The following is a 27,849-nucleotide window of genomic DNA, read 5'->3' as shown; positions in this document are numbered from 1 at the left end:
GAATGAGATGTTTACCAAGGAGATAGATGTATTTAAAAAAAACAAAAACAAAAACAGAATTACAACATACATCTGAAAGCTCCAACAATAGACTAGACCAAGCAGAATAATTTCAGAACTTAAAAGACAGGCTTTTTGAAATCATCCAATGAAACAAAAACAAAGCAAAAAGAATGAGAAAGAATGAGCAAAGCCTGTGAGACACCTGGGACTATATACAGTGATTGAATTTACAAGTTATTGGTCTTCCTGAGGGTGAAGAGATATTGAGAGGCTTAGAAAACCTATTTAACAAAGTAATATATGAAAACGTGCCAAGTCTAGCAAGAGATCTAAGTATCCAGACACAGGAGGCTCAGCAATCCCCAGGAAAACATCGTGCAAAAAAGACACTACCACAATGCACCATGAATCAGTCCAAAGTCAAAGTGAAAGAGCAAATTCTAAAAACAGCAAGAGAAAAGCATCTAGTTACCTATAAAGGAAACCTCATCAGACTAACGGTGGAGTTCTCAGCAAAAACCTGGCAGGCCAGAAGAGAATAAGGTGACATATTCAAACCGCTGCAAGAAAAAAACTTTCAGCCAACAATTTGATATCCAGCACGATTAACCTTCATAAATGAAGGAGAAATAAAGTCTTTCCCAGAAAAGCTGATGCTGAGGGAATTCATCATCACTAGTCCTACAAGAACTGCTCAAGGAAGCCCTAACTTGGAAGTGAAAAGATGACATTCACCATTATGGAAACACACAAAAGTATAAAACTCACTCATAAAGCAATCACAGACGAAGATAAAGGAATCAAATGGCACTGCTACAGAATTCAACCAAGCCACAATGACAAACAGCCAGAGGAAAAGAAAGAAGCAAAGAACTTATAAAACAACTAGGAAGCAATTAACAATACAACAGGAACCAAACTTTACATACCAATATTAACCTTGAATGTAAACAGGTTAAACACTCCAGTTTTTTGTTTTGTTTTTTGAGATGGAGTCTCACTCTGTCACTCAGGCTAGAGTGCAGTGGTGCAATCTTGGTTCACTGCAACCTCCACCTCCAAGGTTCAAGGGACTCTCCTGCCCCAGCCTCCTGAGTAGCTAGAACTATAGGCCTGCACCACCACTCCTGGCTAATTTTTGTATTTTTAGTAGAGATAGGGTTTCACCATATTGGCCAGGCTGATCTTGAACTCCTGACCTCAAGTGATCCACCCACCTCTGCCTCCCAAAGTGCTGGGATTACAGACATGAGCCACCGTGCCAAGACAAATGTTCCACTTTAAAGACACTGATTAGCAGAATGGATTTTTAAAAGCATGATTCAACTATCTGCTGCATACAAGAAACTCACTTTACCACTAAAGACACACATAGGCTGGGCATGGTTCCTCAAGCCTGTAATCTCAGCACTTTGGGAGGTCAAGATGGGAGGATTGCTTGAGGCCAGGAGTTTGAGACCAGCCTAGGTAACATAGCAAGACCCTGTCTCTATTTTTTTAAAAGATACATATAGATTGAAAGTAAAGTGGGGGGGGGGGGAAATACATTCCACACAAATGGAAACCAAAAGCAAACAGGAGTAGCTATACTCATATCAGATAAAACAGACTTTATGTCAAAAACAGTAAAAAAAAAAAAAAAAAAAAAGACAAAGGTCATTATATAATGATAAAGGGATCAATTAAGCAAGAGGATATAACAATTCTACATACATATGCATCCAACATTGGTGCACCCAGATTTAAAACAAATATTACTAGAACTAAAGAGAGAGAGAGAGAGCAATACAGTAATAGTGGGGACTTCAACACACTACTCACAGCATTAGACAGATCAGCTAGATGGAAAATCAGCAAAGAAACATGGGTTTTCAGCTGGACTTTAGGCCTCCACAGACATTTACATTATAGAATATTCTACCCAACAACTGCAGAAGATACATTCTTTTCATCAGCACATGGGACGTTCTCCAAGATAGACTATATGTTATGCCACAAAACAAGTCTTGGCCAGGCACGGTGGCTCACACCTGTAATCCCAGCACTTTGGGAGGCTGAGGCCGGTGGATCATGAGGTCAGGAGTTCGAGACCAGCCTGACCAACATGGTAAAACCCCATCTCTACTAAAAATACAAAAATTAGCCAGGCATGGTGGTGTACACCTGTAGTCCTAGTGGCTCGGGAGGCTGAGGCAGGAGAATCACTTGAACCCAGGAGGTGGAGGTTGTGGTGAGTTAAGATCGTGCCACTGCACTCTAGCCTGGGAAACAGAGTGAGACTCCATCTTAAAAAAAAAAAAAAGAAAAGAAAGTCTTAACAGATTTTTCTTTCTTCTTTTTTTCCTCTTCTTCCTCCTCCTTCTCCTCCTCTTAACAAATGTTTAAAAATTAAAATTATATTAAGTATCTTCTCAAACCACAGTGGGATAAAATCATAAATAAATACCAAGAGTAACTCTGGAAACTGTACATAAATGGAAATCAAACAATATGCTTCTGGGTCAACAAAGAAATTAAGATGGAAATTTAAAAATTGCTGAAACAAATGAAAATTAAACACAACATACTTTAAAAACCTATGGGATACAGCAAAAACAGTGCTAAGAGGGAAGTTTATAGCAGTGGTCCCCAGCCTTTCTGGCATCATGTACTGGTTTTGTAGAAGACAATTTTTCCACCAACTGCAGATGTTGGTTAGGGATGGTTTTGGGATAAAACTGTTCCACCTCAGATTATTAGGCATTAGATTCTCACAAGGAGCGTGCAACTTAGATCCCTCACAAGCACAGTTCACAATAGGGTTTGTGCTCCTATGAGAATCTAATGTTGCTGCTCTGACAGGAGGAAGAGCTCAGGTAGTAATGCTTACTTGTCCACCACTCACTCCTGCTGTTTGGCCTGGTTCCTAGCAAGCCATAGATGGGTACCGGTATGAGGTCTGGGGGTTGAGGACCCCTGGTTTATAGCATTAAATGTCTATATCAAAAAAGTAGAAAGATTATGTGCCTCGAGGAACTAGAAAAGCGAGAACAAGCCAAACCAAAATTAGCAAAAGAAAGGAAATAACAAAGACCAAATAAACAAAATCAGAAATAAAAAAGGAGACATTACAACTAACACCACAGAAATACAAAAGATCATCAGAGACTATTATGAACAACTATATGCTCACAGATTAGAAAACCTAGAGGAAATGCATAAATTCCTGGAAACATACAATCTCCCAAGATTGAACCAGGAATAAATAGAAAACCTGAACAGATAAGTAATGAAAAGCAGATTTAATCAGTAATTTAAAAACCTCCCCCAAAAGAAAAGCCCACAACCAGCTGGGCTCACGCCTGTAATCCCAGCACTTTGGGAGGCTGAGGAGGGCGCATCACGAGGTCAAGAGATCAAGACCATCCTGGCCCACATGGTGAAACCCCATCTCTACTAAAAATACAAAAATTAGCTGGGCGTGGTAGTGCGTGCCTGTAGTCCCAGCTACTCGGGAGGCTGAGGCAGGAGAATGGCATGAACTCGGGAGGAGGCAGAGCTTTCAGTGAGCCAAGATCACGCCATTGCACTCCAGCCTGGGTGACAGAGCGAGACTCCCGTCTCAAAAAAAGAAAAAAAAAAAAGAAAGAAAGAAAGAAAAAAAAAAAGAAAAAAAAAAAGAAGCTGAATTATACCAAACATACAAAAAAAGAACTAAGACCAATCTTCCTGAAACTGTTCAAAAAAATTGAGTAGGAGAGAATGCTCCCTAACTCATTCTAGAAGGCCAATATAACCCAGATACCAAAATCAGACAAGGACACAACAGAAAAAGAAAACTACAGACCAATAACCCTGATGAACATAGACTCAAAAATCCTCCGTGGTGCACGGTGGCTCACACTGTAATCCTACTTTGGGAGGCCAAGGCAGGTGGATCACTTGAGGCCAGGAATTCCAGGCCAGCCACCTGCCCAACATGGCAAAATACTATCTCTACTAAAAATGCAAAAATTATCAGGGCGTGGTGGTGTGCACCTGTAATCCCAGCTACTCAGGAGGCTGAGGCATGAGAATTGCTTGAACTTAGGAGGCAGAGGTTTCAGTGAGCAGAGATGGTGCCACTGCACTCCAGCCTGGGTGACAGAGTGAGACCCTGTCTCAAAAAATATCCCCAACAAAATATTAACTAACTGAATCCAACAGCCCGTCAGAAAGATAATACACCACAGTCAAGTAGGCTTTGTATCAGGGATGCAAGGATGGTTCAACGTATGCAAATTAATAAACATAATACATCACATAAACAGAATCAAGGACAAAAACCATACAATCAACTCAATAGATGCAGAAAATGCATTTAATAAATTTCAGCATCCCTTAATGATAAAAATCCTCAAAAAAATTGGCACAGAAGGAACATATCACAAAATAATAAAGGCTATTTATTACAGACCCACAGCTAACATCATACTGAATGAGGAAAAGTTGAAAGCATTTCCCCTAAGAACTGGAACATGATAAAAATGCCCTCTTTCACCACTCCTATTCAATATAATACTGAAAGTCCTATCCAGAGCGATCAGGTAGGACAAAGTACACAAAAGGCATTCAAACTGGAAAAGAGGAAGTCAGATTATTCCTATCTGCCAATATGATTTTGTATCTAGAAAAACCTAAAGATTCTACCAAAAAAACTCTTAGATAAGTGAATTCAGTAAAGTTGTAGAATACAAAATCAACATACACAAATCAGTAGCATTTCTATACACCAATAATGATCTAGCTGAGAAAGAAATCAAGAAGGCAATCTCATTTACAATAACCATTAAAAAATACATGGGAATAAATCTCTACAAGGAAAATTACAAAACACTGATGAAAGAAAATTATAGATGACACAAACAAACAGGAAAACATCCATGTTCATAGATCAGAAGAATTCACATCATTAAAATGACCACACTGCCCAAATCAACCTACAGATTTAGTGTAATCCCTATCAAAATACCAAAGTAATTTTTCACAGAATTTGAGAAAACAATCTCAGGCCGGGCATGGTGGCTCACACTTGTAATCCTAGCACTTTGGGAGGCCAAAGCAAGAAGATTGTTTGAGGCCAGGAGTTTGAGACCAGCCCAAGCAACACAGTGAGACCCCATCTCTACAAAAACATATTTTAATTTAAAATTAGTCAGGCATGGTGGCACACACCCATAGTCCAGTTACTCAGAAGGCAGAGGCAAGAGAACCTCTTGAGCCCAGGAATTCGAGGTTGCAGTGAGCTATGATTGTGGCAACGCACTCTAGGCTGGGTGACAAAGCAAGATCCCATCTCGAAGAAAAAAAGAGAAGAAGGAAGAGGAGAAGAAAAGAGAAAAAGAAAAATAATCCTAAAATTCATAAGGACCAAAAAAGAGAGAGAGGTGTGTGTCAGTGCAGGAAAAACTACCATTTATCAAACCATCAGATATTATGAGAATTCACTCACTGTCACGAGAACAGCATGGAAGAAACTGCCCCCATAATCCAATCACTTCCCGCCAGGTCTCTCCCTAAACACCTGAGGATTGTAATTCAAGATGAGAGTTGGGTGGGGACACAAAACCTAAACATATCACTACATGACTTCAAATTACACCACAGACTGTAGTATGGGATTTAAACTAAAAACCTTCTGCACAGCAAAAGAAATAATAAACAGAGTGACAAGGCAACCTGTTAAATGGGAGAAAATATTTGCAAACTATTCATCCAACAGGGGAGTAGTAACCAGAATATACAAGGAACTCAAACAATTGAACAACAGCAACAACAAAAAAAAACTCAAGTGATCCCATTAAAAAGTAAGCAAAGGACATGACATGAATAGACACTTTAAAAGAAGAGATACAAATGGCCAACAGGTATATGAAAAAAATGCCCCACATCACTAATCATCAGAGAAATGCAAATTAAAACCACAATGAGATATCATCTTATCCCAGTGAGAATGGCTATTATTAAAAAGACGGCCAGGTGCAATAGCTTATGCCTGTAATCCCAGCACTTTGGGAGGCCGAGGTGAGTGGATCACTTGAGGTCAGGAGTTCGAGACCAGCCTGACAAACATGGTGAAACTGCATCTCTACCAAAAACACAAAAATTAGCTGGCATGGTAGTGGGCACCTCTGAGGCTGAGGCAGGAGAATCACTTGAACCCAGGAGGCAGAGGTTGCAGTGAGCTGAGATTGCACCACTGCACTCCAGCCTGGGTGACAGAGGGAGACTCCATCTCAAAAAAACAAAAAACAAACAAAAAAATCAGATGTTGGTGAGATGCAGAGAAAAGGGAACTCATACACTGTTGGCGGGAATGTAAACTAGTACAGTCTCTATGGAAAACAGAATGGAGATCTCTCAAAGAATTAAAAATAGAACTGCCATTTAATCCGGCAATCCCACTACTAGGTCTATACCCAATGGAAAAGAAATCAATATATCAAAAAGACGCCTACACTCATATGTTTATTGCAACACTATTCACAATAGCAAAGAGATGGAATAAACCTAGGTGTCCATTAGTGGATCAATAAAAAGAAAATGTGGTATATATACACAATTGAATATTACTCAGCCATTAACAAAGAATGAAATCATGCCTTTTGCAGCAACATGGATGGAACTGGAGGTCATTATCCTAAGTGAAACAAGCCAGGCACAGAAAGTCAAATGTCACGTGTTCTCACTCACACGTAGGTGCTGAAATTGTATACACATGGATGTAGGGAGTGGAATGATGGATGACAGAGACCTGGGAGGATGAGGGGGTGACAGGGGCCTGGCTGATGAGATTTTAGTTAAGGGGTACAGTGTACATTATTTGGGTAATGGCTACCCTAAAAACTTTGACTTGATCACTATGCAATCTATGCATGTAACAAAATTAGACATGTACCCTATAAATGTGTACAATTTAAAAAATGTTCAAAGGACTTGAGGAGACATTTCTCCAAAGAATATACACAATGGTCAACACATGAAAAAATTATCAGCACTGTAAATCATTAGGGAAATGCAAGCAAACAAAAATCCAAAATTCAATACCATTTCATACCACTAGGATGGCTATGTCTTTTTTATTTTTAGACAGTCTTGCTCTGTTGCCAAGGCTGGAATGCAATGGCTCAATCTCAGCTTAGTGCAACCTCCACCTCCTGGGTTCAAGAGATTCTCCTGCCTTGGCCTCCCGAGTAGCTGGGAGTATAGGCGCATGCCACCACGCCCGGCTAATTTTTATATTTTTGGTAGAGATGGGGTTTCACCATATTGGTCAGGCAGGTCTCGAACTCCTGACCTCAGGTGATCCGCTTGCCTCAGCCTCCCAAAGTGCTGGAATTACAGGCGTGAACCACCGCACTGGGCCAGCTATCATTTTTTCTAAATAGAACATAAGTGTCAGTGGGGCTATGGAGAAATTGGAACTGTTTCTGGTGCATTGCTGGTGAAAATGTAAAATGGTGCACCTGCTGTGGAAAAGTGTGGTGTTTCCTCAAAAAGTTAAACACAGAATCACTATATGATCCAGTAACTCCACTCCTAGGTACACACCTAACAGAAGTGAAAGCATTTGTTCTAACAGAAACCTGCACACAAATGCCCATAATTCACAGTAGCCAAAAAATGTAAACAAACTAAATGTCCATCAACTGAGGGACCAGTAAACAGAACGTGGCATCTTCATATGATGAAATATTATTCAGCTGTGAAAAGGAAGGAAGCCTTGGCACATGCTGCCACGTGGAGGGACCCTAAAAACGTTGCACTGCGTGAAAGAAGCTGGACACAGAAGGCCACACGCTGACCCCATTGCATGATATATCCAGAGTAGGCAAACTCAGATTAAAAGGTTCATGGCAGCCAGGACCTGGGAGCGGGGACTGGGGAGTGACTGCTCAGTGGGTGGGCACTGCCAGAGGTGATGAAGATGTTTTGGAGCTAGAGAGAGGTGGTGGCTACACAACTTTGTCAATGTACTAAATGCCCCTGAACTGTTCACTTTTAAACGGTTAATTTGATGTTATACGCATTTTACCTCAACACGAAAACACATAGAGGCCGGGCGCGGTGGCTCACGCCTGTAATCCCAGCACTTAGGGAGGCTGAGGCGGGGAATCACCTGAGGTGAGGAATTCCAGACCAGCCTGACCAACATGGTGAAACCCCATCTCTACTAAAAATACAAAAATTAGCCTGGCGTGGTGGCGGGTGCCTGTAATCCCAGCTACTCGGGAGGCTGAGGCAGGAGAATCGCTTGAACCCAGGAAGCGGAGGTAGCAGTAAGCCAAGATTGCGCCACTGAGCTCCAGCCTGGGCAACAAGAGCTAGACTCCATCTCAAGAAAAAAAAAAAAAGAAAGAAGAAAAGGAAAAAAAAAAAGAAACAAAAAACACCACGTAACACATAGAACACAAATTTACAAATAAATATATGTAAAATCTCTGGAATGTTAAGAAAGAAAGCAAATGGCAGATTGGAGCAGGGACAGATGCCCGTGGGTGGGTGGAGGCGGTGTGGGCGGGTGGGACGGATGCTTCGGAAGGGTCTGACCCTCCCCTCGAGGTGGTGTGGGATGCCCAGCCTCCCCTCCGTCATGGCCGCGTGTCTGGCCCAGTGCACTTCTCCGAGAAACCAGGTTGGGCACTTGGTGGCTGGAGGCCAGCGTGCAAGGCCATCCCATCAGAACTGCAAGGCCTTTCGACTCAAACAGGAAACTCCCAAGCCGCACCCAAGCCTGGCCCCAGCCTGGTGGGGAGAATAGACCAGGGACGGTTCCCAGCACCCCAAGGCGGGCTGGGCATAGAGCAAACCCACTCGACCACCCCTTGAGGTCAAGGAAGGTGAAGGGGATAGGATGACCTACACCAGCCCCAGAAGACCCTGAACCCTGGCACCACCAGCCTAACTAACCCTCGTCCCCAAATGAGTGCAGAGCCACAGGGCAGGAGCGGGTCGGGGGGTGGCAGGACAGCTGGGAAGATGAAGGGGGGCAGGGGATGTTGTCGGAGGTGGGGCTAGTGCAGATCCTTCTTGTCCCCAACATCCCGAACTCCCTTCCGAGTAGCCAGAATTGAGACGGAAGCCTCGTTGCCCTCCTCAGCCTCACACACCAGTGACTACTCGCTCTGCAACGCCCGGGCAAAGCCACGTTCTCCTGGGTGTCTCCAGCTCAGTGCTGGAAAGGCCCTAAAATCAAGAGTTCTGGTAAAAATCACCAGGAGCTGATAAATATTCCCTGTGGGTGGTGTAGGGGAGGGGCCCAGAGGAAATCCAAGGAGCCGGCCTGCCTGCCTCCTCCCCACAGCCAGTGACCCCCGAATAACCAATTTCGTTTTTGTTTTTTGGTTTTTTTTGTTTTTGTTTTTGTTTGTTTTTTGTTTTTTGAGACGGAGTCTCGCTCTGTCGCCCAGGCTGGAGTGCAGTGGCCGGATCTCAGCTCACTGCAAGCTCCGCCTCCGGGTTCACGCCATTCTCCTGCCTCAGCCTCCCGAGTAGCTGGGACTACAGGCGCCCACCACCTCGCCCGGCTAGTTTTTTGTATTTTTTAGTAGAGACGGGGTTTCACCGTGTTAGCCAGGATGGTCTCGATCTCCCGACCTCGTGATCCGCCCGTCTCGGCCCCCCAAAGTGCTGGGATTACAGGCTTGAGCCACCGCGCCCGGCCTGTTTTTTGTTTTTTTTTTTTGAGACAGAGTTTCACTTTTGTTGCCCAGGCTGGAGTGCAATGGTGCAACTTTGGCTTACCTCAACTTCCGCCTCCCAGGTTCATGCAATTCTCCTGCCTCAGCCTCCCAAATAGCTGGGATTACAGGCATGCACCACCACACCCGGCTAATTTTTGTATTTTTTTTAGTAGAGACAGGGTTTCTCCATGTTGGTCAGGCTGGTCTTGAACTCCCGACCTCAGGTGATCCGCCCACCTCAGCCTCCCAAGGTGCTGGGATTACAGGTGTGAGCCACCACACCCGGCCCAGTTTCAGGTTTTTGTTTGTGCCTCAGTTTTTTTAATATATAAATGAATATATTTTTATTTAAAAAAAAATTTCCAAGCAGAAGCACCTTTGGCTATAATTCACTGCATTGAAACAGCTAAGCGGCTGAGCACGGTGACTCACGCCTGTAATCCCAGCACTTTGGGAGGCCAAAGCGGGGAGATCACGACGTCAGGAGTTCAAGACCAGCCTGGCCAACATAGTGAAACCTGTCTCTACTAAAAATACAAAAATTAACCGGATGCGGTGGCACACACCTGTAGTCCCAGCTACTTGGGAGACTGAGGCAGGAGAATTGCTTGAACCCGGGAGGCAGAGGTTGCAGTGAGCCAAGAAGGCACCATTGCACTCCAGCCTGGGTGACAGAACAAGACTGTGTCTCAAAAAAAAAAGAGAGGAAGAAAGAGGGAAAGAAAAGAAAGAAAGAAAGAAAGAAAGAAAGAAAGGGGAGGGAGGGAGGGAGAAAGAAAAGAAAGAGAGAGAGGGGGAGAGAGAGAGAAAGAACGAGCTGGGCAAGATGTTTCAGGGCTTCCAAGTCTTTCCTACCCAAGTCATCAGCCCCTGCCAGATCGGCCTATTCATTCCTGCCTGTCTGTGAGGCGACTCTCCTCAAGGAGCTCCGCTGAGTCTCGTTCAATGCCTGATCACCCCAGACCCCATGGTGCTTTCCCGCTTCTGTGTCGTATTAACCACTTAACACTGGTCAGGGCCACCCAGTCACATCTCTCCAACTGCATTGCAAATGACGACGGCTAGAACCACAGCTGCCTCCCCCTCCCCCGGCGTCTCAGCACCCAGCACGGGTGAACAAGGTGGGAAGACCCTGTTGAGCAACAAGCCGTCTCCCTCCGATCACAAGGCCTGCTCCTGGGAACACCAGGCCACATGAAGGAGGAGGCCTCACAGTTGCGGGAAATAAATAATTTGGCACAAGGATCAAGATAAAGTAGTTTGAGAAACAGTTGCTGATAATACTTCAGGGAAAAGCCTCATGGTGTTCAGGTGGTCACCTGAGCATATCTGAACTTCCTGGCCCTACTGGTGGAGATGCGAGGGGGTGGCAGGGAAGTGTGTCTCAGTTCTTGCCCTATGTAGCCTAAATACAGGAGGATGGATCCTATCGCAATAGGTTGTCCCATTTTACAAAATACTCATGAACTCACCTCACCAGATGGAGCCTCCTTGGGACTGGACCAAACTCCCCACAGAAATGGCCCTGTGAGGCAAGACTCAGGTGTCCCCGGCCTTCTGATGGCAGCGTTCTTCTCCACCTGGGACACGGGTCAAAGACGCCTTGTAGGCAGTTGGGGGACAGGGGAGGACCCTACCACTGCAGTCAGGGGCTCAGCTGGGGACCACGGGTGGGGCCTCGACAGACTCCTGGGTGCTGCTCGCAGGCAGGTCCCACACAGGACGGAGGGGTCGGCTAGGGCCATCTGTGGGTCTCCCAACCCCACCAGGCTGTGAGCTGACAGCATTTCTCTAAGAAATCTGAATTTTTATAAGAACCTTTCTCCTGTGGTAAAACTCATATCTGTTCATTTTAGAAAATACAGATAAGTAAGAAAACAAAAATAAAAGCCGCTCCCCAGGCGGTGGTGTCCACCCCGTCAAAGCCCCTCCCCAGGCAGCGGTGTCCGCCACGTCGAAGCCCCTCCCCAGGCGGCAGTGTCCGCCCGGTCAGCATCCTATGTTGTTCTCCAGTTCTTGTTACTCAAGGCTTTTCAGCGACTCTGGGGCCGCATCGAGCCCCGGCTTTGTGCGGGATGGATACGACACCCTCGGCCCGAGTCCAGACGCCACCGGTCACTCGCTCTGGGAGGCTCGATGAGTGACCTGCCTTGATGTCCTCATTCGTAAAATGGGTGACAGTTGCCAGGCCAGGGCGGCTGTGGGGCCCCGTGGGGGTGGCGTTTGGAGGATGCGCGCCCACACCCACCCTCCTGCAAGGGCCCCGCAGACGGCCTGTGCGACCGCACCGAGGTCCAGGGAGGAAGCCCCTCCCTGCCTGCCCTTGACATCCCGGAGGCCACAGCGGGACAGGCCCGTGGGACAGGCCCGTGGACGCTTCTGCACAAGGCCCCTGGCCTCCCAGAAGAGGTCAGAGGGTGGCCCCTGCCAGTCACGCGCCCGTGGCGACCCCTCCCAATAGGGGTCCCAGCATCGACTCAGGCTCCACGTCGCTCTCAGGGCATCCGGTTGGGAATTCTGGCCGCTCAGAATAAGACTTCAGTGAACAAATTTCTAGGTGCTACTGAAACCAAGTCTGAACATGGGCCCTTCCCAGGGCTGAGACCCCCGGGCCTGGCGCGCTCGGCCCGACAGCGGGGCCCGGCTCTGCCGCCCGCACCCGCCCAGCCCCAGGGAGCGCGGCCCGCACGGAACGCCCGGGAGTGAGGGCTCAGAACACTCCCGAGCGGACGCCGAGGACCACGGACCGTGGACGCGCCGCGGCTCCCTCCAAGGTCCGAGTTTTAAGTGAGACCCGCCAGCCGCACCCCAGAGTGTCCGCCCCGTCCGGGGGCAGCCGGGCCTGACGGCGCCAGGATGCGGCGTGAGGAGGGTCCCGACGCCGGCGCTCGCCCCTCAGCCCCGCACCCGGGAGCGCATCCCGTCTCCACTGCGGGCGGCACGCGGCGGGGGCCGGCGGGGCGCCCAGGACACTTACCCAGGGCCGGCGGGGCGCGGAGGCTCAGGCGCACCCGCGGGGCAGCGCGCCCTGGCCAGGAGCTGTGGCGGCGGGTGCCGGCGCTCGCATCCCGGGGACCCGCGGCGGCTCCAGGGACTGCCCCACCCCGGCACGCGAGCCGCCCGCCCCGCCCCGCCCCGCAGCACCCAGGGCCGGGAGGCGGCAGAGGGCGCCCGCGGGTCCGGCTGTCTTGGGTCCGGCTGCCCCAGCTGCCCTAGCGAACCCGAGACGCCATCCGGTTCCCCTGGGGTCCGCCCTGCGCCCTTCGCGTCCCAGTGATCCCCCGGAGTCTCCGTGCCCCGAGGTGGGGGTCGCGGCCTGCGCCCCTCCAGGCCCTGCGTTCCCCCTGGGGTCTGTGTGCGCCCAGGGCCCCCTCGGTTTTCCCCGCGCCCCCGTCCCCTCCCCAGCGCTCGCCGCGGGCTGTGCTGAGCCGCTGGCCCTAGAGCCGGGTGGCGCAGACCCGAACAGGTAAACTGAGGACAGCGAGTCCCCATCGCCTGCCCCATGAGGTCGTTTCGAAAATGTAAAAGGAGTCATGGTTTTTGCGAATCATAGAGAATATTAAGGTACTTTTGGATCCTGAACTTCTCAGGAAGCGGACGCGCGCCAGGCACCGCAGGGTCGCCCGTGCGAAGTTCCTCGTCCCGGACTTTTCAGGGTCCCACGCGGCAGGTGCGCGGCCCTGGACGCCCCAGCCCCGCCCACCCCGCCGGTCGGCACCTGGGACCACGCGGCCGAGAGCCAGGTCCTCCCTGCAGGTCCCCAGGGCTCACCCCGCGCCCTCTGAGCGCCCGCCGGCCCCTCCTACCTCGGGCTGCGCCTTCTCCTTCCCCTTCCCGGTGGTCCTTGGCCCCCTCCGGTCCTCCGTCCCGGCGCGCAGGCCCTGGCCGAATTCCCTGTACCCTCCGGGGATCCCTGGGGACACCCTCAGCCTGGCCTCGCACCCCGACGTCTCCACAGACTCTGGCCGGCTTCCACCCGTTCGCGCTCTCGCTGGGGCCGGCCATGGGGCCGTCCGCCCCTCCTTCTTTCCCGGCCGCTCGCTCGGGGGTCCCTGGAGTCCGCTCCTCAGCATCCGCGCTCCTCATCCCAGCCGGGCCAACCGCGCCCCCCCATCCCGCACGGCCGGTTTTCAGCAGCGCGGCCGAGGCTGTCACTGGCGCTCCCCAGGCTCTCAGTGCAACCCCGTCTCCCTGACGCCCCCAACCCGCCCCGCGCCTCCTGCTGTTCTCCGAATAAGGCTTGTGGGCCTTGGGGACTTTGCACTCTCTGCTGTCGGCTCAGGAGAAGTCTCTCCCAGACACAGGGTGGGCGCAGCTGAGAAGCCCACCCTGCCCCCAAGTGGCCACCGCCCCTCCCAGGCTGTAGCTCCTGCAGGGCAGCCCGGAACTGTAGCGTTCTCCCGCTGTGTCCCCAGGGGTCACCAGGTCGGCTCTGCTCACCTCTGGTTCCTAATAGCAGAGGCTCAAAAATGTCGGCTGAGTAAATGGGCTTTTTTTGAGGCAGAGTCTTGCTCTATCACCCAGGCCTGAGAGCAGTGGTACCATCTCAATTTACTGCAACCTCTGCCTCCAGGGCTCAAGCGATTCTCGTGCCTTAGCCTCCCAAGTAGCTGGGATTACAGGCACAGGCCACCATACTCAGCTAATTTTTTTTTCGGCTAATTTTTTATTTTTTTTTTTAAGTAGAGATGTGGTTTTGCCATCTTGACCAGGCTGGTCTCGAACTCCTGACCTCAGGTGACCCACCCGCCTCGGCTTGCCAAAGTGTGGGGATTACAGGCATGAGCCACTGTGCCACTGGGACAGCCAGGAGCCCTGGGTGTACCCATTTATTTTTTGATGTGGAACTATACTGCTGTATTTTTAAAAATCATTAGTTGTATCTCGATCCAATTTTTGTAAAGTGAATTATGCACAGGAAATGTGTAGTTGGATAACTGTGAGGTTACAGGTGAACTTTAATTTCTTTTTACTTTTTAAAAAGTCTACAATTCCTGTAAATTTTTGCAAGAAGCACATAGTACCTCTGTGATCTGTTAAAATAAGAACCTGTGGGTAGAAGGTGATGGTGGTGAGCCACACCCCCCTGCACAGGAAGACAGCACCCCCATGTCTCAGGGCAAGCACGGGTCCCTTCCACCTACCCTGTCCCACCAGAACCAACTGGAATGAGACACTTTGTTACTCTGAGTACACAAGGAAACGGCTCCTCCTTCCCTCCCACTGCCCTCGACCGGCACAGGCCGTCCACACCCACCTGTCCCCTGTGCTTGTCCCCAGAGTCTCAGGTCTCTGCAGGACCTGGGGCAGCCAGTGGGACTGTGCAGAAAGAGGATGACCCTGCTGTGGGAGGCACTACCCCTAAAGTCTCAGGGTCCAGCAGGCAGAGCCCCACGTGGAGTCCTGGAGTCTCTGGGCACCCCACCCGCACAATGGCGGATCCCCGAGCCGCCTCCCGGTCAGGTGGGCTGTCAGGCATGCCTGCCTCCCCACGACAAAGGTCCAGATGCAGCTGACACCCCCACTCACAGAGTCTCCTTTCTGCCTCTGTGCTGGGGACCCTGTTCAGGTCTCCTCCCTCCAGTCAGGACTTGCCATCCCCACTGTCATTGAGGCCTCTGGCTCCCACCCACACTCCCAGCAGCTGGAGACACACCCCTTTCTCCTGGGCCACTGGTCCTCCTGGGACTCTGAACCAGAGGGACTAACACCTGGCAGGGATGGCAGCTGGGGCAGGACTGGAAGCCTCCAAGGAGCCACCCCCAGCTCTGGGTACACCCACAAAGGAGTCGTGGGTGCAGCGGGTCCCCAGAGCCATCTGAGCTGGACTCGGCCCCCAGTGGACGGCCACAAGGCAGGTGCCCACGGCCGGCTGCAGCACCAGGCCCCTCCCAAACACACCCAAGTTGTCTTCCCAGAAGTGTGGGGGCAAAGCTGCTCTTCATGGGCCTCTAGGAGTGGTGACCACCACTGCCCCCTCCTGGCCACACCTTTGCCTCCCACAGGCAGACCAGGCCAGGACCCCAGGGCCCTGACCTCAGAGGCAGACAGGGGTACATGGACCCCTCGGGCTGGGCCAGGACCCGGTGCAGGCGTCTATGGCTCTCTGGCTCTCTGACAGTGGCTAGGTTTCCCGGGTTCCCCACGACAGCTGTGACTCGCAGCGTTGATGCCTCACAGGGAGCCGCGTGGGCAGCCCTGGTCATGCTTGGGTTCCCTCTCCCATACCACTTTCTCCTGGAGGACAGAGAAGGACCTGGGGAATTTTGTCTTTTGTTAAAATCCACCAGGTAGCTCCCTGCTAGGCACAGTCACGGTGGCACCCGTCAGAGCTCCTGCTTCCAGGGTACATTCCATCATTCCAAGTTCACTGTGCTGGAGTCAGCTCTCTGCCTGCCGCAGGGTGGGGGGGTGGAGGGTGAGGGGGGGAGATGAAGGATGGGGGAAGGTGCAGGGTGATGGGGGGAGGTTCGGGGGGAAGGTCCGGGGGGGAGGTGCGGGAGGGAGGTGGCGAGTGAGCAGGGGAAGTGAGGGGGGAGGTGGAGGGGGAGGTGCAGGGTGAGGGGGAGGTGCAGGATGAGGGGGGAGGTGGAGGTGAGGGGGGGAGGAAAAGGATGGGGGGAGGTGCCAGGTGAGGAGGAAGGTGAGGGATGGAGGGAGGTGCAGGATGAAGGAAGGAGGTAAAGGATGTGGGGAGGTGCAGGGTGTGGGGGAGGTGGAGGGTGAAGTGGGGAGGTACAGGATGGGGGGAAGTGCAGGACTGTGGGGGGAGGTGCAGGGTAGGGAGCGTGGGGAGGCACAGGCCAGGGGCCCCAGGTGAGGGTGGACGGCGTGCACCTGCACCTCCATGTCTGCACTGATGACTGTGAGGACCCAGAGCAGAGGGAGGTAGCGGCCCCCAGAGATGGCTGTGCCCCCCGTGTCCTGCTGTCTTGGGTCTTGGGACCAGGGGTCGAGCGACACTGGCCTGGCCTGGCCTCCCCGACCCAGCCTCACCATGCTGGGCCTGCGCAGGGCACCTGGTCAGCTGTCCACCCCCTCCACCCCCAAACCCAGGCTCTGAAGGGTCACAGGGCACAGCCTGCCTGACAAGGGAGAGTTGAAAGGGTGAAGGCCCTTCTCTCTGTGGTTTCTCAGCAGCTACAAATGCCATGGCTGTGTCTGGCAGGGCCACCCGGTCAGTCAGCAGCTCCCGGAGCTCTGTGGTGCAGCCGCACTGCCCCCACGTGGCCCAGGCTGTGTGCAGCTGACGGGCCCTCCCTGCAGACGCCTGAGGATGGGGTCTGTGCTGGCAGTGTGGCTGGCAGTGTGGCTGGCGGGGGGCACGGCACCCCCTCCAGAGAATCCTTCACAACTCGTGAGCTCACTGCCCTCCAGGGACCCCCAGTTTTGTATCAGTGACTCCCACCAGGAGAGCAGGGGAGTCCCCCCTCCACAATTCCACTGCAAGATGCTCCTCACTGCCTCCCCTTGACTCCTGGCGGCTGGGAGCTCCCGGGGAAATGCCCCTCCCGACAGCCACAGCCCACCAGCCCGACACAGGCTCTGCATCCAGGGGTTTCCTTGCCAGCAGGCCGGCCTGACATGCGTTTGTCCAGCGTGCTACCCTTGCTGGTCCTCCCAGCGTGCGGTGCAGCGGCCCCAGCACCCTCCTCACCTTCTGCTAAAGAACTTGTGCTCCCGAATTCTCAGCGGCTTTTGTTCTCGTGAGTCTTCATGGAGGCCCCTCTCCAAGGCAGCCTCCCAGAGTCTGCCTGCAGATCAGGAGCCCCCATGGCAGCCATGTGCAGAGTAGCTGAGGGTCCCTGCACCACACACCTGAGTGTACCTCACACCTGTGAATCTGCCACACACCTGAGCACACCACAAACCTGTGCGTCTGTCCCACACGCACGTGACGTGCTGAGAAACACTTTATCTCCATCAGAGGAACATCTCATTGCTGCGAAAAGGAAGGAAACTTCATCCACAATCTGACCTTTTCTCTGTAAAAGTCTCCATCTCACCTGCCTTGTCTGCTTTCTAGGAATATGGAGCTAACCACACACATACAACATTCCTTCCCTGGCAGCTGATACACAGGATGAGCACATCGGCCTCAGCATCAGCCGTTGGCCCGTATCATCCATGGAGGACAGACGCTGATCGTGTGCCTGTAGGCAGGTGTCTCTCACCAGGGCTGGCAGCTCCTCGGAGTAGCAGAGGCTTCCCCGACCCAGGTAGGAATCCAGAGGCCAGAGAAGCTGCGGGTGTGGAGTGGGGGTTGTTCACTGCAAAGGGAGACAGCACGGGCAAGGGCCTGGAGATGTGGCTGGGAGGGCTGCAAGGTGGCTGCAGCAGCTGCCCTCACCCCAAACACGGAGACTTCACAGGCCTGAGGCTGAAGAAGGAGTGAGGGCAGCTCCCAGGGTGGGGTGGGTGCAGCTACTGGACACTGAGTCCAGGTGCCCGTGAGGCGAGGGAGAAGCCGCTGGGCGCCTGGCCGTGGAGGCCTGACACTGAGTCCAGGTGCCCGTGAGGCGAGGGAGAAGCCGCTGGGCGCCTGGCCGTGGAGGCCTGACACTGAGTCCAGGTGCCCGTGAGGCGAGGGAGAAGCTGCTGGGAGCCTGGCCGTGGAGGCCTGGGTGAGGAAGGAAGACCTCATGGAATTGGGAGCCTGGGGCCTGGGCAAGGCAGCTGACCTCACGGAGTGGAGCCTGGGGTCATCTGCTGCAGAGTCACGGGGGTGTCAAGGTCTAGCGAGGCACCCAGCGGATGGCTGGGGATCCTCAGAGACCGCCCTGGGATCCCCATGACTGAGGTCACAAGGTCAGTCCCAGCCCCACATACCTTGGGCCTGACCCTGCCACACCCGGGCCTCCTGTCCAGTGATGTTCTAATCCACTAACCACGGGCACCACAGATGGGAAACTCACGGTGCCAGGCCCCACCCGTGGCCAGCACAGGCCAACAGATCCCCAGTTTCTTATCAGTGACACCCACCAGAACCCAAATCTGAAATCTGAATACCCCACCCACTTCTTCCACACAAGCTCTGGCTTCAGGTTCTAGGGGAGGCCACGTGCCAGCGCGAGGGGTGGGGGTTGCGAGGGGATGCAGGCAGCGAGGCTGCAGGTGCTGCCGGGGGACACACACACCAGCCAGGACCGCAGGACAGACCACAAGGCCACAGGCAGCACAGACGGCTGTGGGCAAGGACCCCCCCCGCAGCCTGGCAGGTGGTGCGACCGGCAGAGTAGCCAACCAGGAGCAGACGAGGACAGCGCAGTGCAGGCCCCACACCAACCCGGGGGCCACATGGGGCCTGGGCACCTGAGAAGGGGCCAGCACAGATTGGCGGTGTAGCCAGAGGGAGCAGCCAGGCCCCCAAGCCCACATCCCTCCTCCTCCCATACCCAGGGAGCCGGGATCGCCTGCTCCAGAGGGATCCGTATCCAGAGGCCCCAGGCCAAGTGCAGGTGGGCAGTTGGAGATCTCACCTGGAGCACAGATGCAGCCCAGCCCCCCCACCCCTCCACACACACAGCACACACCTGCCCAGTGTTAAGAGACTGGGGCTTTTTCCAGGAAACCACGCCCCCTGCCCCTCACCCCTCAACACACCAAGCAGGGATTTGAGCAGGTAGCAGATCCCAAGAGACCAAAACAGAGAAAAGACGTGCAGAACTGTGTGGAACGAGCAGCGTCAAGGCAGGTGTTCTGAGCAGAGGCTGCAGCCCCGAAACCAGACGCATCACTGCAGAAGGGAAGCGTCCAGAGAATGAGGCTGGGGCTCAGGAGTGTCAACCCAGGGGGGCCCGGCGCTGCACAGCGAGGCAGGGAGGGAGACCGGGCAGCACTGGCAGTGGACCGAGGTGAGCAGGGGGATGTGCTGGGTGGCCATGTGCTGCAGGCCACGTGCGGAGACAGCGTGGCTAAATCATTGATGATGGAAATGCGCAACCTGCTACGCCAAATTGGATTTCTTTATCCACACGGAGCAGTTTTATGAAATGTAGCCTCTTGAACAGAGGGTGAGAGTCCCTCTGGCTTTTCACAAGCAGAGCTGTGCACGCTGGGCTGGACAATGTCCCAGAAGGTGCCCAGGACCCTGGGAGGTCCCAGACGAGCCAGCACATCTGACGCAGTGACTGTCTGTAGGACCAGGGCATGGGGCCTGGTTCTTGGACCTATTTGATTTGAAGAGCTGAAGGCAGACCACAGGTCTAACATTCCCTTTATTGCTTACGTCGCATATACCAATGAATACAATAAACTCCTTTTTAAAAAAGTAAGGCACATGAAAAGCCTTTTGTGCAAGTTCCATATTATTTTAAAATTCCTATTGGCTAATAAAAGCATTTCCACTATAGAACCAGAGACATCTAGAAAAGCACATGATAGATTTCTTTGCAAGCAGAATGCCTCAAACATTATTACATTTACCTCATGGCACAATGAGACAGTCACCAAATCCAATGTCTGCATTATAATGATGCAGCTACTATTATAGTTGGAAAACATTAATCACCTTATCCACATATGTACAGCTGGGTCCCCACACGGTAAAATCTAAAGGAAGAACAGCATCTAACTGCATCTGGGTTCCATTCCCTCACAGGCAGGAACTTTGGCGTTTCGGCTCTTGCCATGTTGTGCTGCTCTTCACGAGAGGCCAGGGTCATACGATACTGAAGACCATGGACAGGTACTGTTCGTACGACACCTGAATCCAGCCATCCTGATCCGTGTCGTAACGTCTGAATATATCCGTCAACCTCTGGGGAGAAAACACACATTTAAATCTCGATAGTGAACGGAAGGAGCAAGGTGCACTGGGACAAAGTCATTAGGAACCCAATTTCAGAAGCACACAGGTCATCTCCTGATGAAGCCCAGCACAGGCAGGCACAGGTGGGGCTGGAGCTGTTCACATGGACAGTGGGAGTGGGAAGAACACAGGGCTGCAGGGCTGGCTCCACTACGTCCAGCCCTGGCTGAGCCCCTGATCCCAGGCCCTGGTCTCCTGAGTCTCCTGGGGGCCTGGGCCCTTCCTTCGCCCCTGAAGACCGTCCCGTGGAGGCCCTCCACCCTCCAGTGGCTCGCCTCTGCTGTGGGGCCACCTGGGCTATGTGGAGCTCAGGACACAGCGGGGGATCTTGTGACATCACGAGGGCTTCAGGCTCCTTCAGCCCCGCCCACCCCTCCCTCTGACAGCCGAGGGTCCAGGCCAGATCAGCAGCAGAGACAGGGTGACCGCCTACACCCTCCTAACAGGGATGGTTAAGTAAGTGCCACTTCTAGATGATGGACTTGGGGCAGCCGTAAACTATCATGAAGATTCAGGCCAGCATGGTGACTCTCGTCTGTGATCCCAGCACTCTGGGAGGCCAAGGCGTGAGGATCGCTTGAGCCTGGGGGTTGAGGCTGCAGTGAGCCGTGTTCACACCACCACACTCAGGCCTGGGTGACAGACAGCAAGGGTCTCTCAAAAAAAAAAAAAAAAAAAGGAAGGAGAAGGAAAAAGAAAGAAGAAGAAGAAGAAAATGTGACAAGGGAAGAAAACAGCAGTCCTCGCATATCAGAACGTGGACAGGGTGTGGTGACTCTCGCCTGTGATCCCAGCTACTCAGGAGGCCAAGGCGGAAGGATCGCTTGAGACTTGGGGTCGAGGCTGCAGTGGGCTGTGTTTACACCACCACATTCCAGCTGGGGTGACAGAGCAAGACTCCATCTCAAAGGAAAAAAAACCACCCTGCAGGAACGCCACAGCACCACCAGGCCCCTGGACTTGGCAGCAGCTACGGCCTCACCAAACTCCAAAAACACCTGCAATGGATGATGCTGGCTTGAAGAATAATGGGTAATTTTTCTTTTTTTTTTTGAGACGGAGTCTTGCTCTGTCACCCAGGCTGGAGTGCAGTGGCCGGATCTCAGCTCACTGCAAGCTCCTCCTCTCGGGTTCACGCCATTCTCCTGCCTCAGCCTCCCGAGTAGCTGGGACTACAGGCACCCGCCACTTCGCCCGGCTAGTTTTTTGTATTTTTTAGTAGCGACGGGGTTTCACCGTATTAGCCAGGATGGTCTCGATCTCCTGACCTCATGATCCGCCTGTCTCGGCCTCCCAAAGTGCTGGGATTACAGGCTTGAGCCACGGCGCCCGGCCGTAATTTTTCTTTCTATTTTGAATCCTTTGTGTTTTTCTAGAGTTTCTAAAAGTGTTCATATTATTTGTTAAAAAATAATTTTCAAAAAGCCTTTATCCTTTTGGAAAAAGCAGATGAATCAAAACATTTTTGAGGGAATTTTAACTTGTGGTCTGCAGCTTTCTTTTCTTTCCCATTCCCCATCTGTCTAGTGTTTAGGGTCACTCTCCAAGGGTGGGGAGAGCCCGGGAACTGGCTGTCAGGCCCTCCCCACGCGGTCTGGAGCCGGGGCCTTGGGGAGGCAGCACCCCCCAGGAGGAGCTACCCTTGCTGCGGATGTGCCTTGGAAGGCGCTGGAGAGGTCACTGTGAGGCCGCCAGTGTTACTCCAGCTACCGAAAGCTCACACAAGATCAACGTTAACTTACAGAACATAGTCTCAAATGAAGATCTGAATCCTACAGCAATTCAGTCACGGTACATAACGAGATTTTACACTGCATCTTTTCCCTCTTTTTTTGTGAGACAGTGTCTGGCTCTGTCACCCAGGCTGGAGTGCAGTGGTGTGATCTTGGCTCACTGCAACCTCCACCTCTTAGGCTCAAGTGATTCTCCTGCCTCAGCCTCCTGAGTAGCTGGGACTACAGGCATGTGACACCAGGCCCGGCCTACACTTTTTTAAAGTGTTCAGAGAACATTGTGAAAATATCATCCAACGTGGCAGGAACCCCAAGAGGCAGGGCAGGAAAGGCTCCCCCACTGTCGAGTTTTGAGGCTTCCATGTTCACAGACCTGGTTCTCCAACAAATCCCTGAAGAGCAGGGACTGATGGATCCATAAACCAGAGGAAACTCACTTTTACAGATCTAGCATTTTAATTGTTACATAGAATAAACAATTTGGGAACGTTTCCGAATTTCCCCATTATTTCTAAAAACCCCATGCTGTTCCTCTCTCTCACGGAACTGCGCGGCCACCAAGGCAGGACCTTGAGGAATCTGGGTGGAGACCGGGATCTCCACCTGCACACAGCAGCAGGGGTCTGTGTGGAGCTCCCAGGCGGGTCCCCTGAGCCCTGCTCTCCATCTCCGTGCGTCTCAGAGAGAGCACAGCAGGAAAGACGTCACCAAAGAGCTTGCCTTGCAGGTCAGGGTGCATTACAAGCTCCTGCAGACACTGGTGTGCACAGGAAGAGCGCGGAGACCCCACCGAGGGCAGCCCGAGTGCCCACAGGCTCCACAGCTGACCTCACACACAACGACGGCAGGACACAGGGATGACCACAACAGAAAACGTGTCCCTTTTCTCAGAATAAAAGTTTTTGCAAAAATACACTATCATTGGCCAGGCACAGGGGCTCATGCCTGTAATCCCAGCACTTTGGGAGGCTAAGGCGGGCGGATTATTTGAGGTCAGGAGTTTGAGATCAGCCTGGCCAACATGGCAAAACCCCATCTCTACTAAAAATACAAAAATTAGCTGGGTGTCACCTGTAATCCCAGCTACTGGGGAGGCTGAGGCAGGAGAATCGCTTGAACCCGGGAGGCAGAGGTGAGAGTGAGCCGGGATCGTGCCATAGCCTGGGTGACAGAGCGAGACTCGGTCTCAAAAAAAAAAAAAAAAAAAAAAAAAATCAGAACACCAGAACATACGTGTAACTAACCCACCGGATACTGCAAAAACAGCGTCTTCCAGATGGGCTGCTCTATGCCATTTCCAAGGGGAGGAAAACATGTTTGTCTACACTTCCACTAACCAGCTACTTCTCCAAAGATGAGACTCAGTCTTACAAGCTCCAAAAACTAATTCTACATACGCCTGACTCCTTGGATTGAAGGTCAGGTGCATCACGCTGGCAAGCGAACCCCTCCCACCACCACAGCAAACCCAGGCAAAGCCACTCCGTCACCTGCAGGACGATGCAGCCCTGGATGAAGTCGTCGAAGGCGATCTGCCCCCGTCCCTGCCTGTCGAACTTTCGAATGAGGATGTCGTGGAACTGGTCAGAGAGCCGGTAGCCTTGAAGAGTGAAAGTTGGAGTCAGAGAGGGCTGGGAGAGACGGGAGGTATGTGCCAACGCCCACCCCTCCCTCCCAAGGCCCACAGCCTCTAACACACACGATGCAAGGCTGGGTGCGAACGGAAGTGCAAATTCACTCAAAGGCACTCAGAACTGAGACGCTTCCCGAATACGTCGCTGTGTAATGAGCTCACATCTGCAGTGCATGGAGCGACCCCTCGAGACCAGGACCCTGGAAGGAGGAGCGAGTGGGACGTTGCCATCGGTCACTCTCGTGAATTAACTACTCACCCCAGGGAAGCACTCACCAACCACCACCCCACAGGGCGGCCACGCTCAGTTCGTGAACCCAGTGGAGTTACTTTCAAAGTCCTTATTGATTTTATTATGTTTATTAACCTAGATAAGAAAATTCTGAATGATTCACCGCCCTGGGTTGCTTGTCACCAGACAATGCTTTGAAAACTAAAATTTCACAGAAGGTTTCCAGTTATACAAAGTGTCAATGTCAAGAAATGGGAGTGTCTGGGGGATGTGCCCCACCCGCCATGAGGGACTGACGGGCACAGTGGCAGGGTGACCTCGGAAAGGTCCAAGTCACTGCAGGGCCACCAAGGGCTAGGATTTCGTTTCCAGTTCACCGAGCCTGTCCTGAAAAAGGCCTCCCACAGGGAGAGGGCTCTGAAGACGTGTGGAGGCAGCAGGTGTGTTCGGCACCTTGGAGAGCACGCCCCGCCTGCCTCCCTCCCTTGCCTCCCTCGAAATCCCACTGCCTTCGTGACTGTGGCAGCCTTACTGACTCAGGAGGCAAGATCCAGGTGCCGATCTGTTTTTACTGGTTTTCAGCCCTGCTGGAATCTCTGCAGGGATGTGTGCACCTACTGTCTGAATCTCACAGTTAATCGCCTGCACAAACAGCCCCTTCACGGATAAAGAGTCAAGCACACACACATGAACACAGTGCCTTCCAGAGTGGTCAGGGCGTTCTGCCATTTAACTTCAGGGGTCCCTAAACGTGCAACAGTGGAGTTGCTTCGGACCCTCCTTCCCTGCAAGCTGAGAAGACAGGACCTCCCGTTACATTCAGAAAGAGATGGCAGAGTTGTGAACAGCTGCCACTTCTTCTGGTCCCTACTATTCCCACCTCCTCACTCCCTGCACCTGTACCGCGGGTGAGCCCGGCCTGCTGAGGACAGACAGCCCGGCCTGCTGGGACACGGCCACAGGGACACTCCTGTCTGGGAATGCACAGGGGACAGAGGTCATCACTGGGGTGCACAGGGGACAGAGGCCATCACTGGGGTGCACAGGGGACAGAGGCCATCACTGGGGTGCACAGGGGACAGAGGCCATCACTGGGGTGCACAGGGGACAGAGGCCATCATTGGGGTGCACAGGGGACAGAGGTCATCACTGGGGTGCACAGGGGACAGAGGTCATCACTGGGAATGCACAGGGGACAGAGGCCATCACTGGGGTGCACAGGGGACAGAGGCCATCACTGGGGTGCACAGGGGACAGAGGCCATCACTGGGGTGCACAGGGGACAGAGGCCATCACTGGGGTGCACAGGGGACAGAGGTCATCACTGGGGTGCACAGGGGACAGAGGTCATCACTGGGGTGCACAGGGGACAGAGGCCATCACTGGGAATGCACAGGGGACAGAGGCCATCACTGGGGTGCACAGGGGACAGAGGCCATCACTGGGGTGCACAGGGGACAGAGGCCATCACTGGGGTGCACAGGGGACAGAGGCCATCACTGGGGTGCACAGGGGACAGAGGCCATCACTGGGGTGCACAGGGGACAGAGGCCATCACTGGGGTGCACAGGGGACAGAGGCCATCACTGGGGTGCACAGGGGACAGAGGCCATCACTGGCCTCCCGCCAAGGCTGGGGAAGGACAGCAGAGCTGCTGACAGAGGCACAGGAATTTCAGTCTGCACAGACAACAGGAGCAACCCCGCTGCCTCTGGAACTAACTTCCAGCGTCCTTGGTCATCAGTAACAGTGAAGGGAAAACAAAGGCAGAGTCAGACTAGTAAAATGAGGGAAGAACAAACGAACTAAAAGAAGAATGTTTATTTGAGAAGCCAAAACCCAGCCGCAACTGCTTCTGAGTTTCTGTTAATGAAAGTCAGCCCATGTGAGACGACCAGCACCCTTGGGCCCACCCCGACACACCCGTTTCCAAGGTCATTCTCCTCTTTCGGACTCGCTGAAATGTTGTGAACCAGCAAGCAGAGCCGTGACCTCCTTGGAAATCTCATCCATTCCACCTCCAGGGAAAATACAAGCTGCCCCCACTCAACAGGATGAGGCTCCCTGGGGCTCCCCCAGCTCTGGGGGGCCTGGCACAGTGGCAAAGGGCCACGGCGGCGGAGCTGTTCTCCGCCCAACTGCCTTTCTCAGACACCCACTGCCCACCAGAGGGGAGAGTCTCGCTGGCTGTTTACGGCAACCTAACGGCACGTGCTGAGTCGGCCGGCCCGGCCCGGGTGCTGGGTGCCCGAACGTGCGGACGCCTTCCTCACCTTTTCACTTCCGGTCTCTGAGCGTGGCACACAGTTGAGGTTAACAATAAAGGCTTAAAAAACGAACGGGTGGATTATAAAATCCACACGTGGCCCCGTCAGAGACACCCGGGGAGAAATCTCGCAGGCTCCACCACCTGGTGATTCCCTGTGCCGGCCCCTGAGCTCAAGTGCAGCCTCCCTGCTTCATCTGAGAGCAGAACACTTGTTCGTAAGGGCCAAGACCAAAGAAGAATTTTTGCTTCTGGGGCCGACTTCCTAAGAGTTATTATAGGAAATCTTTTGAAATAATCAAAATACAAAAAGGATGACAATGCTCCTTTCCACGGAAGATGTGGGAGATGGTCCTGGACATCAAGAACCAAGCGCAGAAGGAAACTTGCCAGGGTAACCAGAGACAACGCTGCGATGGGACACCGCACCCAGGAAAGCCTGGCAGTCAGGAAGGGCTCTGCCACCGCACAACACGAGGAGGCCTGCCCGCTCCGGAGCACCAGGAAGGCTGTGTGACCGGCCGTGCCTCCCACCACAGCTCAGCACAGTTTTCTGGGCAGTCCTTCGCCAGACCAGGACGAAGAGGGCCTCAGAGAGCAGGCAGCACCGTCCACAGCAACTTCCACTGCGCATTCTGAGGACCGGTGGTCACCGGCACGAGGCAAAGGGAGCTCTGGGGCCTGACAAGGTTGGGAAAAGATGTCTGTGGCACCAGAGGTCGCTTGTCTAAAAATAACTCCAGGCTGGTCCTGAAGTCCATGTGGTCCTGGCCGCACTCGGCAGCACGGGCCTCCCCGGCCCCAGGACCGCTCTCTGTGGAGGGTGGCATCCTTCCCTCCCAGCCCTTCCGTACTTGCTCCAGGGAAGAGGAGCCGGCCAGGGTTCCCTCCACTTCCCCCACCCAAGGACACAGCAAGGTCAGCTGCATTCCAAGTGCCAATTCAGAGCCATCCAGCCCAAATCCTGGCTCGCAGCTGGTCAGCTCAGAACTGCTTCTTGAGACCCAGTGTGCATAGCCAGCCCTGTGGACAAGCCTGTAAGGTGAGAAAGAGAAGAGAAAGAAAGGCAGCCATAAAGTGCAAGCTGGGAGGAAACGCGAGGAGAGGCGGCGTGCTTAGGTAAGTGAGACTCCAGTTATCTCAGAGGTACTCAAGCAGAATCGAATTTTCCTCACTGTTTCTAAGGAGCCTTTTAAGTAAATCACGGAAGCGGCTTCATACAGGGGCCAGATGAAATCCGCCTGGATTAGAATCTCGGTGCAGCCACCAAGAGCCTCAGGCTGGCCCCAAACATGTCCGTTGTTCCTCTGTAAATAGAACCCCTGCTTCCTCTCAGACCTGAGACTAGCACAGGAAGCCCGTGGACAGGCCCTATGGACGCACTCTGGACGGGCCCTGTAAACACTCCTAGACCCACGGCACACTGTCACACGTGTGTGCACACGCGTTCACACACATGCACACAGTACGC

The 27,849-nt window shown here is 52.9% G+C and overlaps 2 protein-coding genes across 7 annotated transcripts in view; both read right to left on the bottom strand.

Annotated features, from left to right (window-relative positions):
• Positions 1-12,800, bottom strand: part of AHRR (aryl hydrocarbon receptor repressor) — a 113,550-nt gene extending 100,750 nt beyond the window's left edge. For both annotated transcript variants that reach the window (XM_015451168.4, XM_073993025.1), the window contains exon 1: positions 12,682-12,800. The gene's annotated coding sequence lies outside the window, so the exon portion shown is untranslated. The remainder of the gene's footprint in view (positions 1-12,681) is intronic.
• A 7,103-nt stretch (positions 12,801-19,903) lies between these two features.
• Positions 19,904-27,849, bottom strand: part of PDCD6 (programmed cell death 6) — a 38,596-nt gene continuing 30,650 nt past the window's right edge. For all 5 annotated transcript variants that reach the window (XM_045394712.2, XM_005556519.4, XM_065546032.1 and 2 more), the window contains 2 exons: positions 23,738-23,847; positions 19,904-20,463 (listed from right to left, as the gene is read on the bottom strand). In XM_045394712.2, coding sequence (XP_045250647.2) covers positions 20,365-20,463; positions 23,738-23,847 — 209 coding nt within the window. In that variant the 3' untranslated portion in view covers positions 19,904-20,364. The remainder of the gene's footprint in view (positions 20,464-23,737; positions 23,848-27,849) is intronic.

The sequence above is a fragment of the Macaca fascicularis genome, chromosome 6 (genome assembly GCF_037993035.2).
Source record: "Macaca fascicularis isolate 582-1 chromosome 6, T2T-MFA8v1.1".
Lineage (NCBI taxonomy): Eukaryota > Metazoa > Chordata > Mammalia > Primates > Cercopithecidae > Macaca > Macaca fascicularis.
This window is presented reverse-complemented; position numbering and strand designations above follow the sequence as displayed.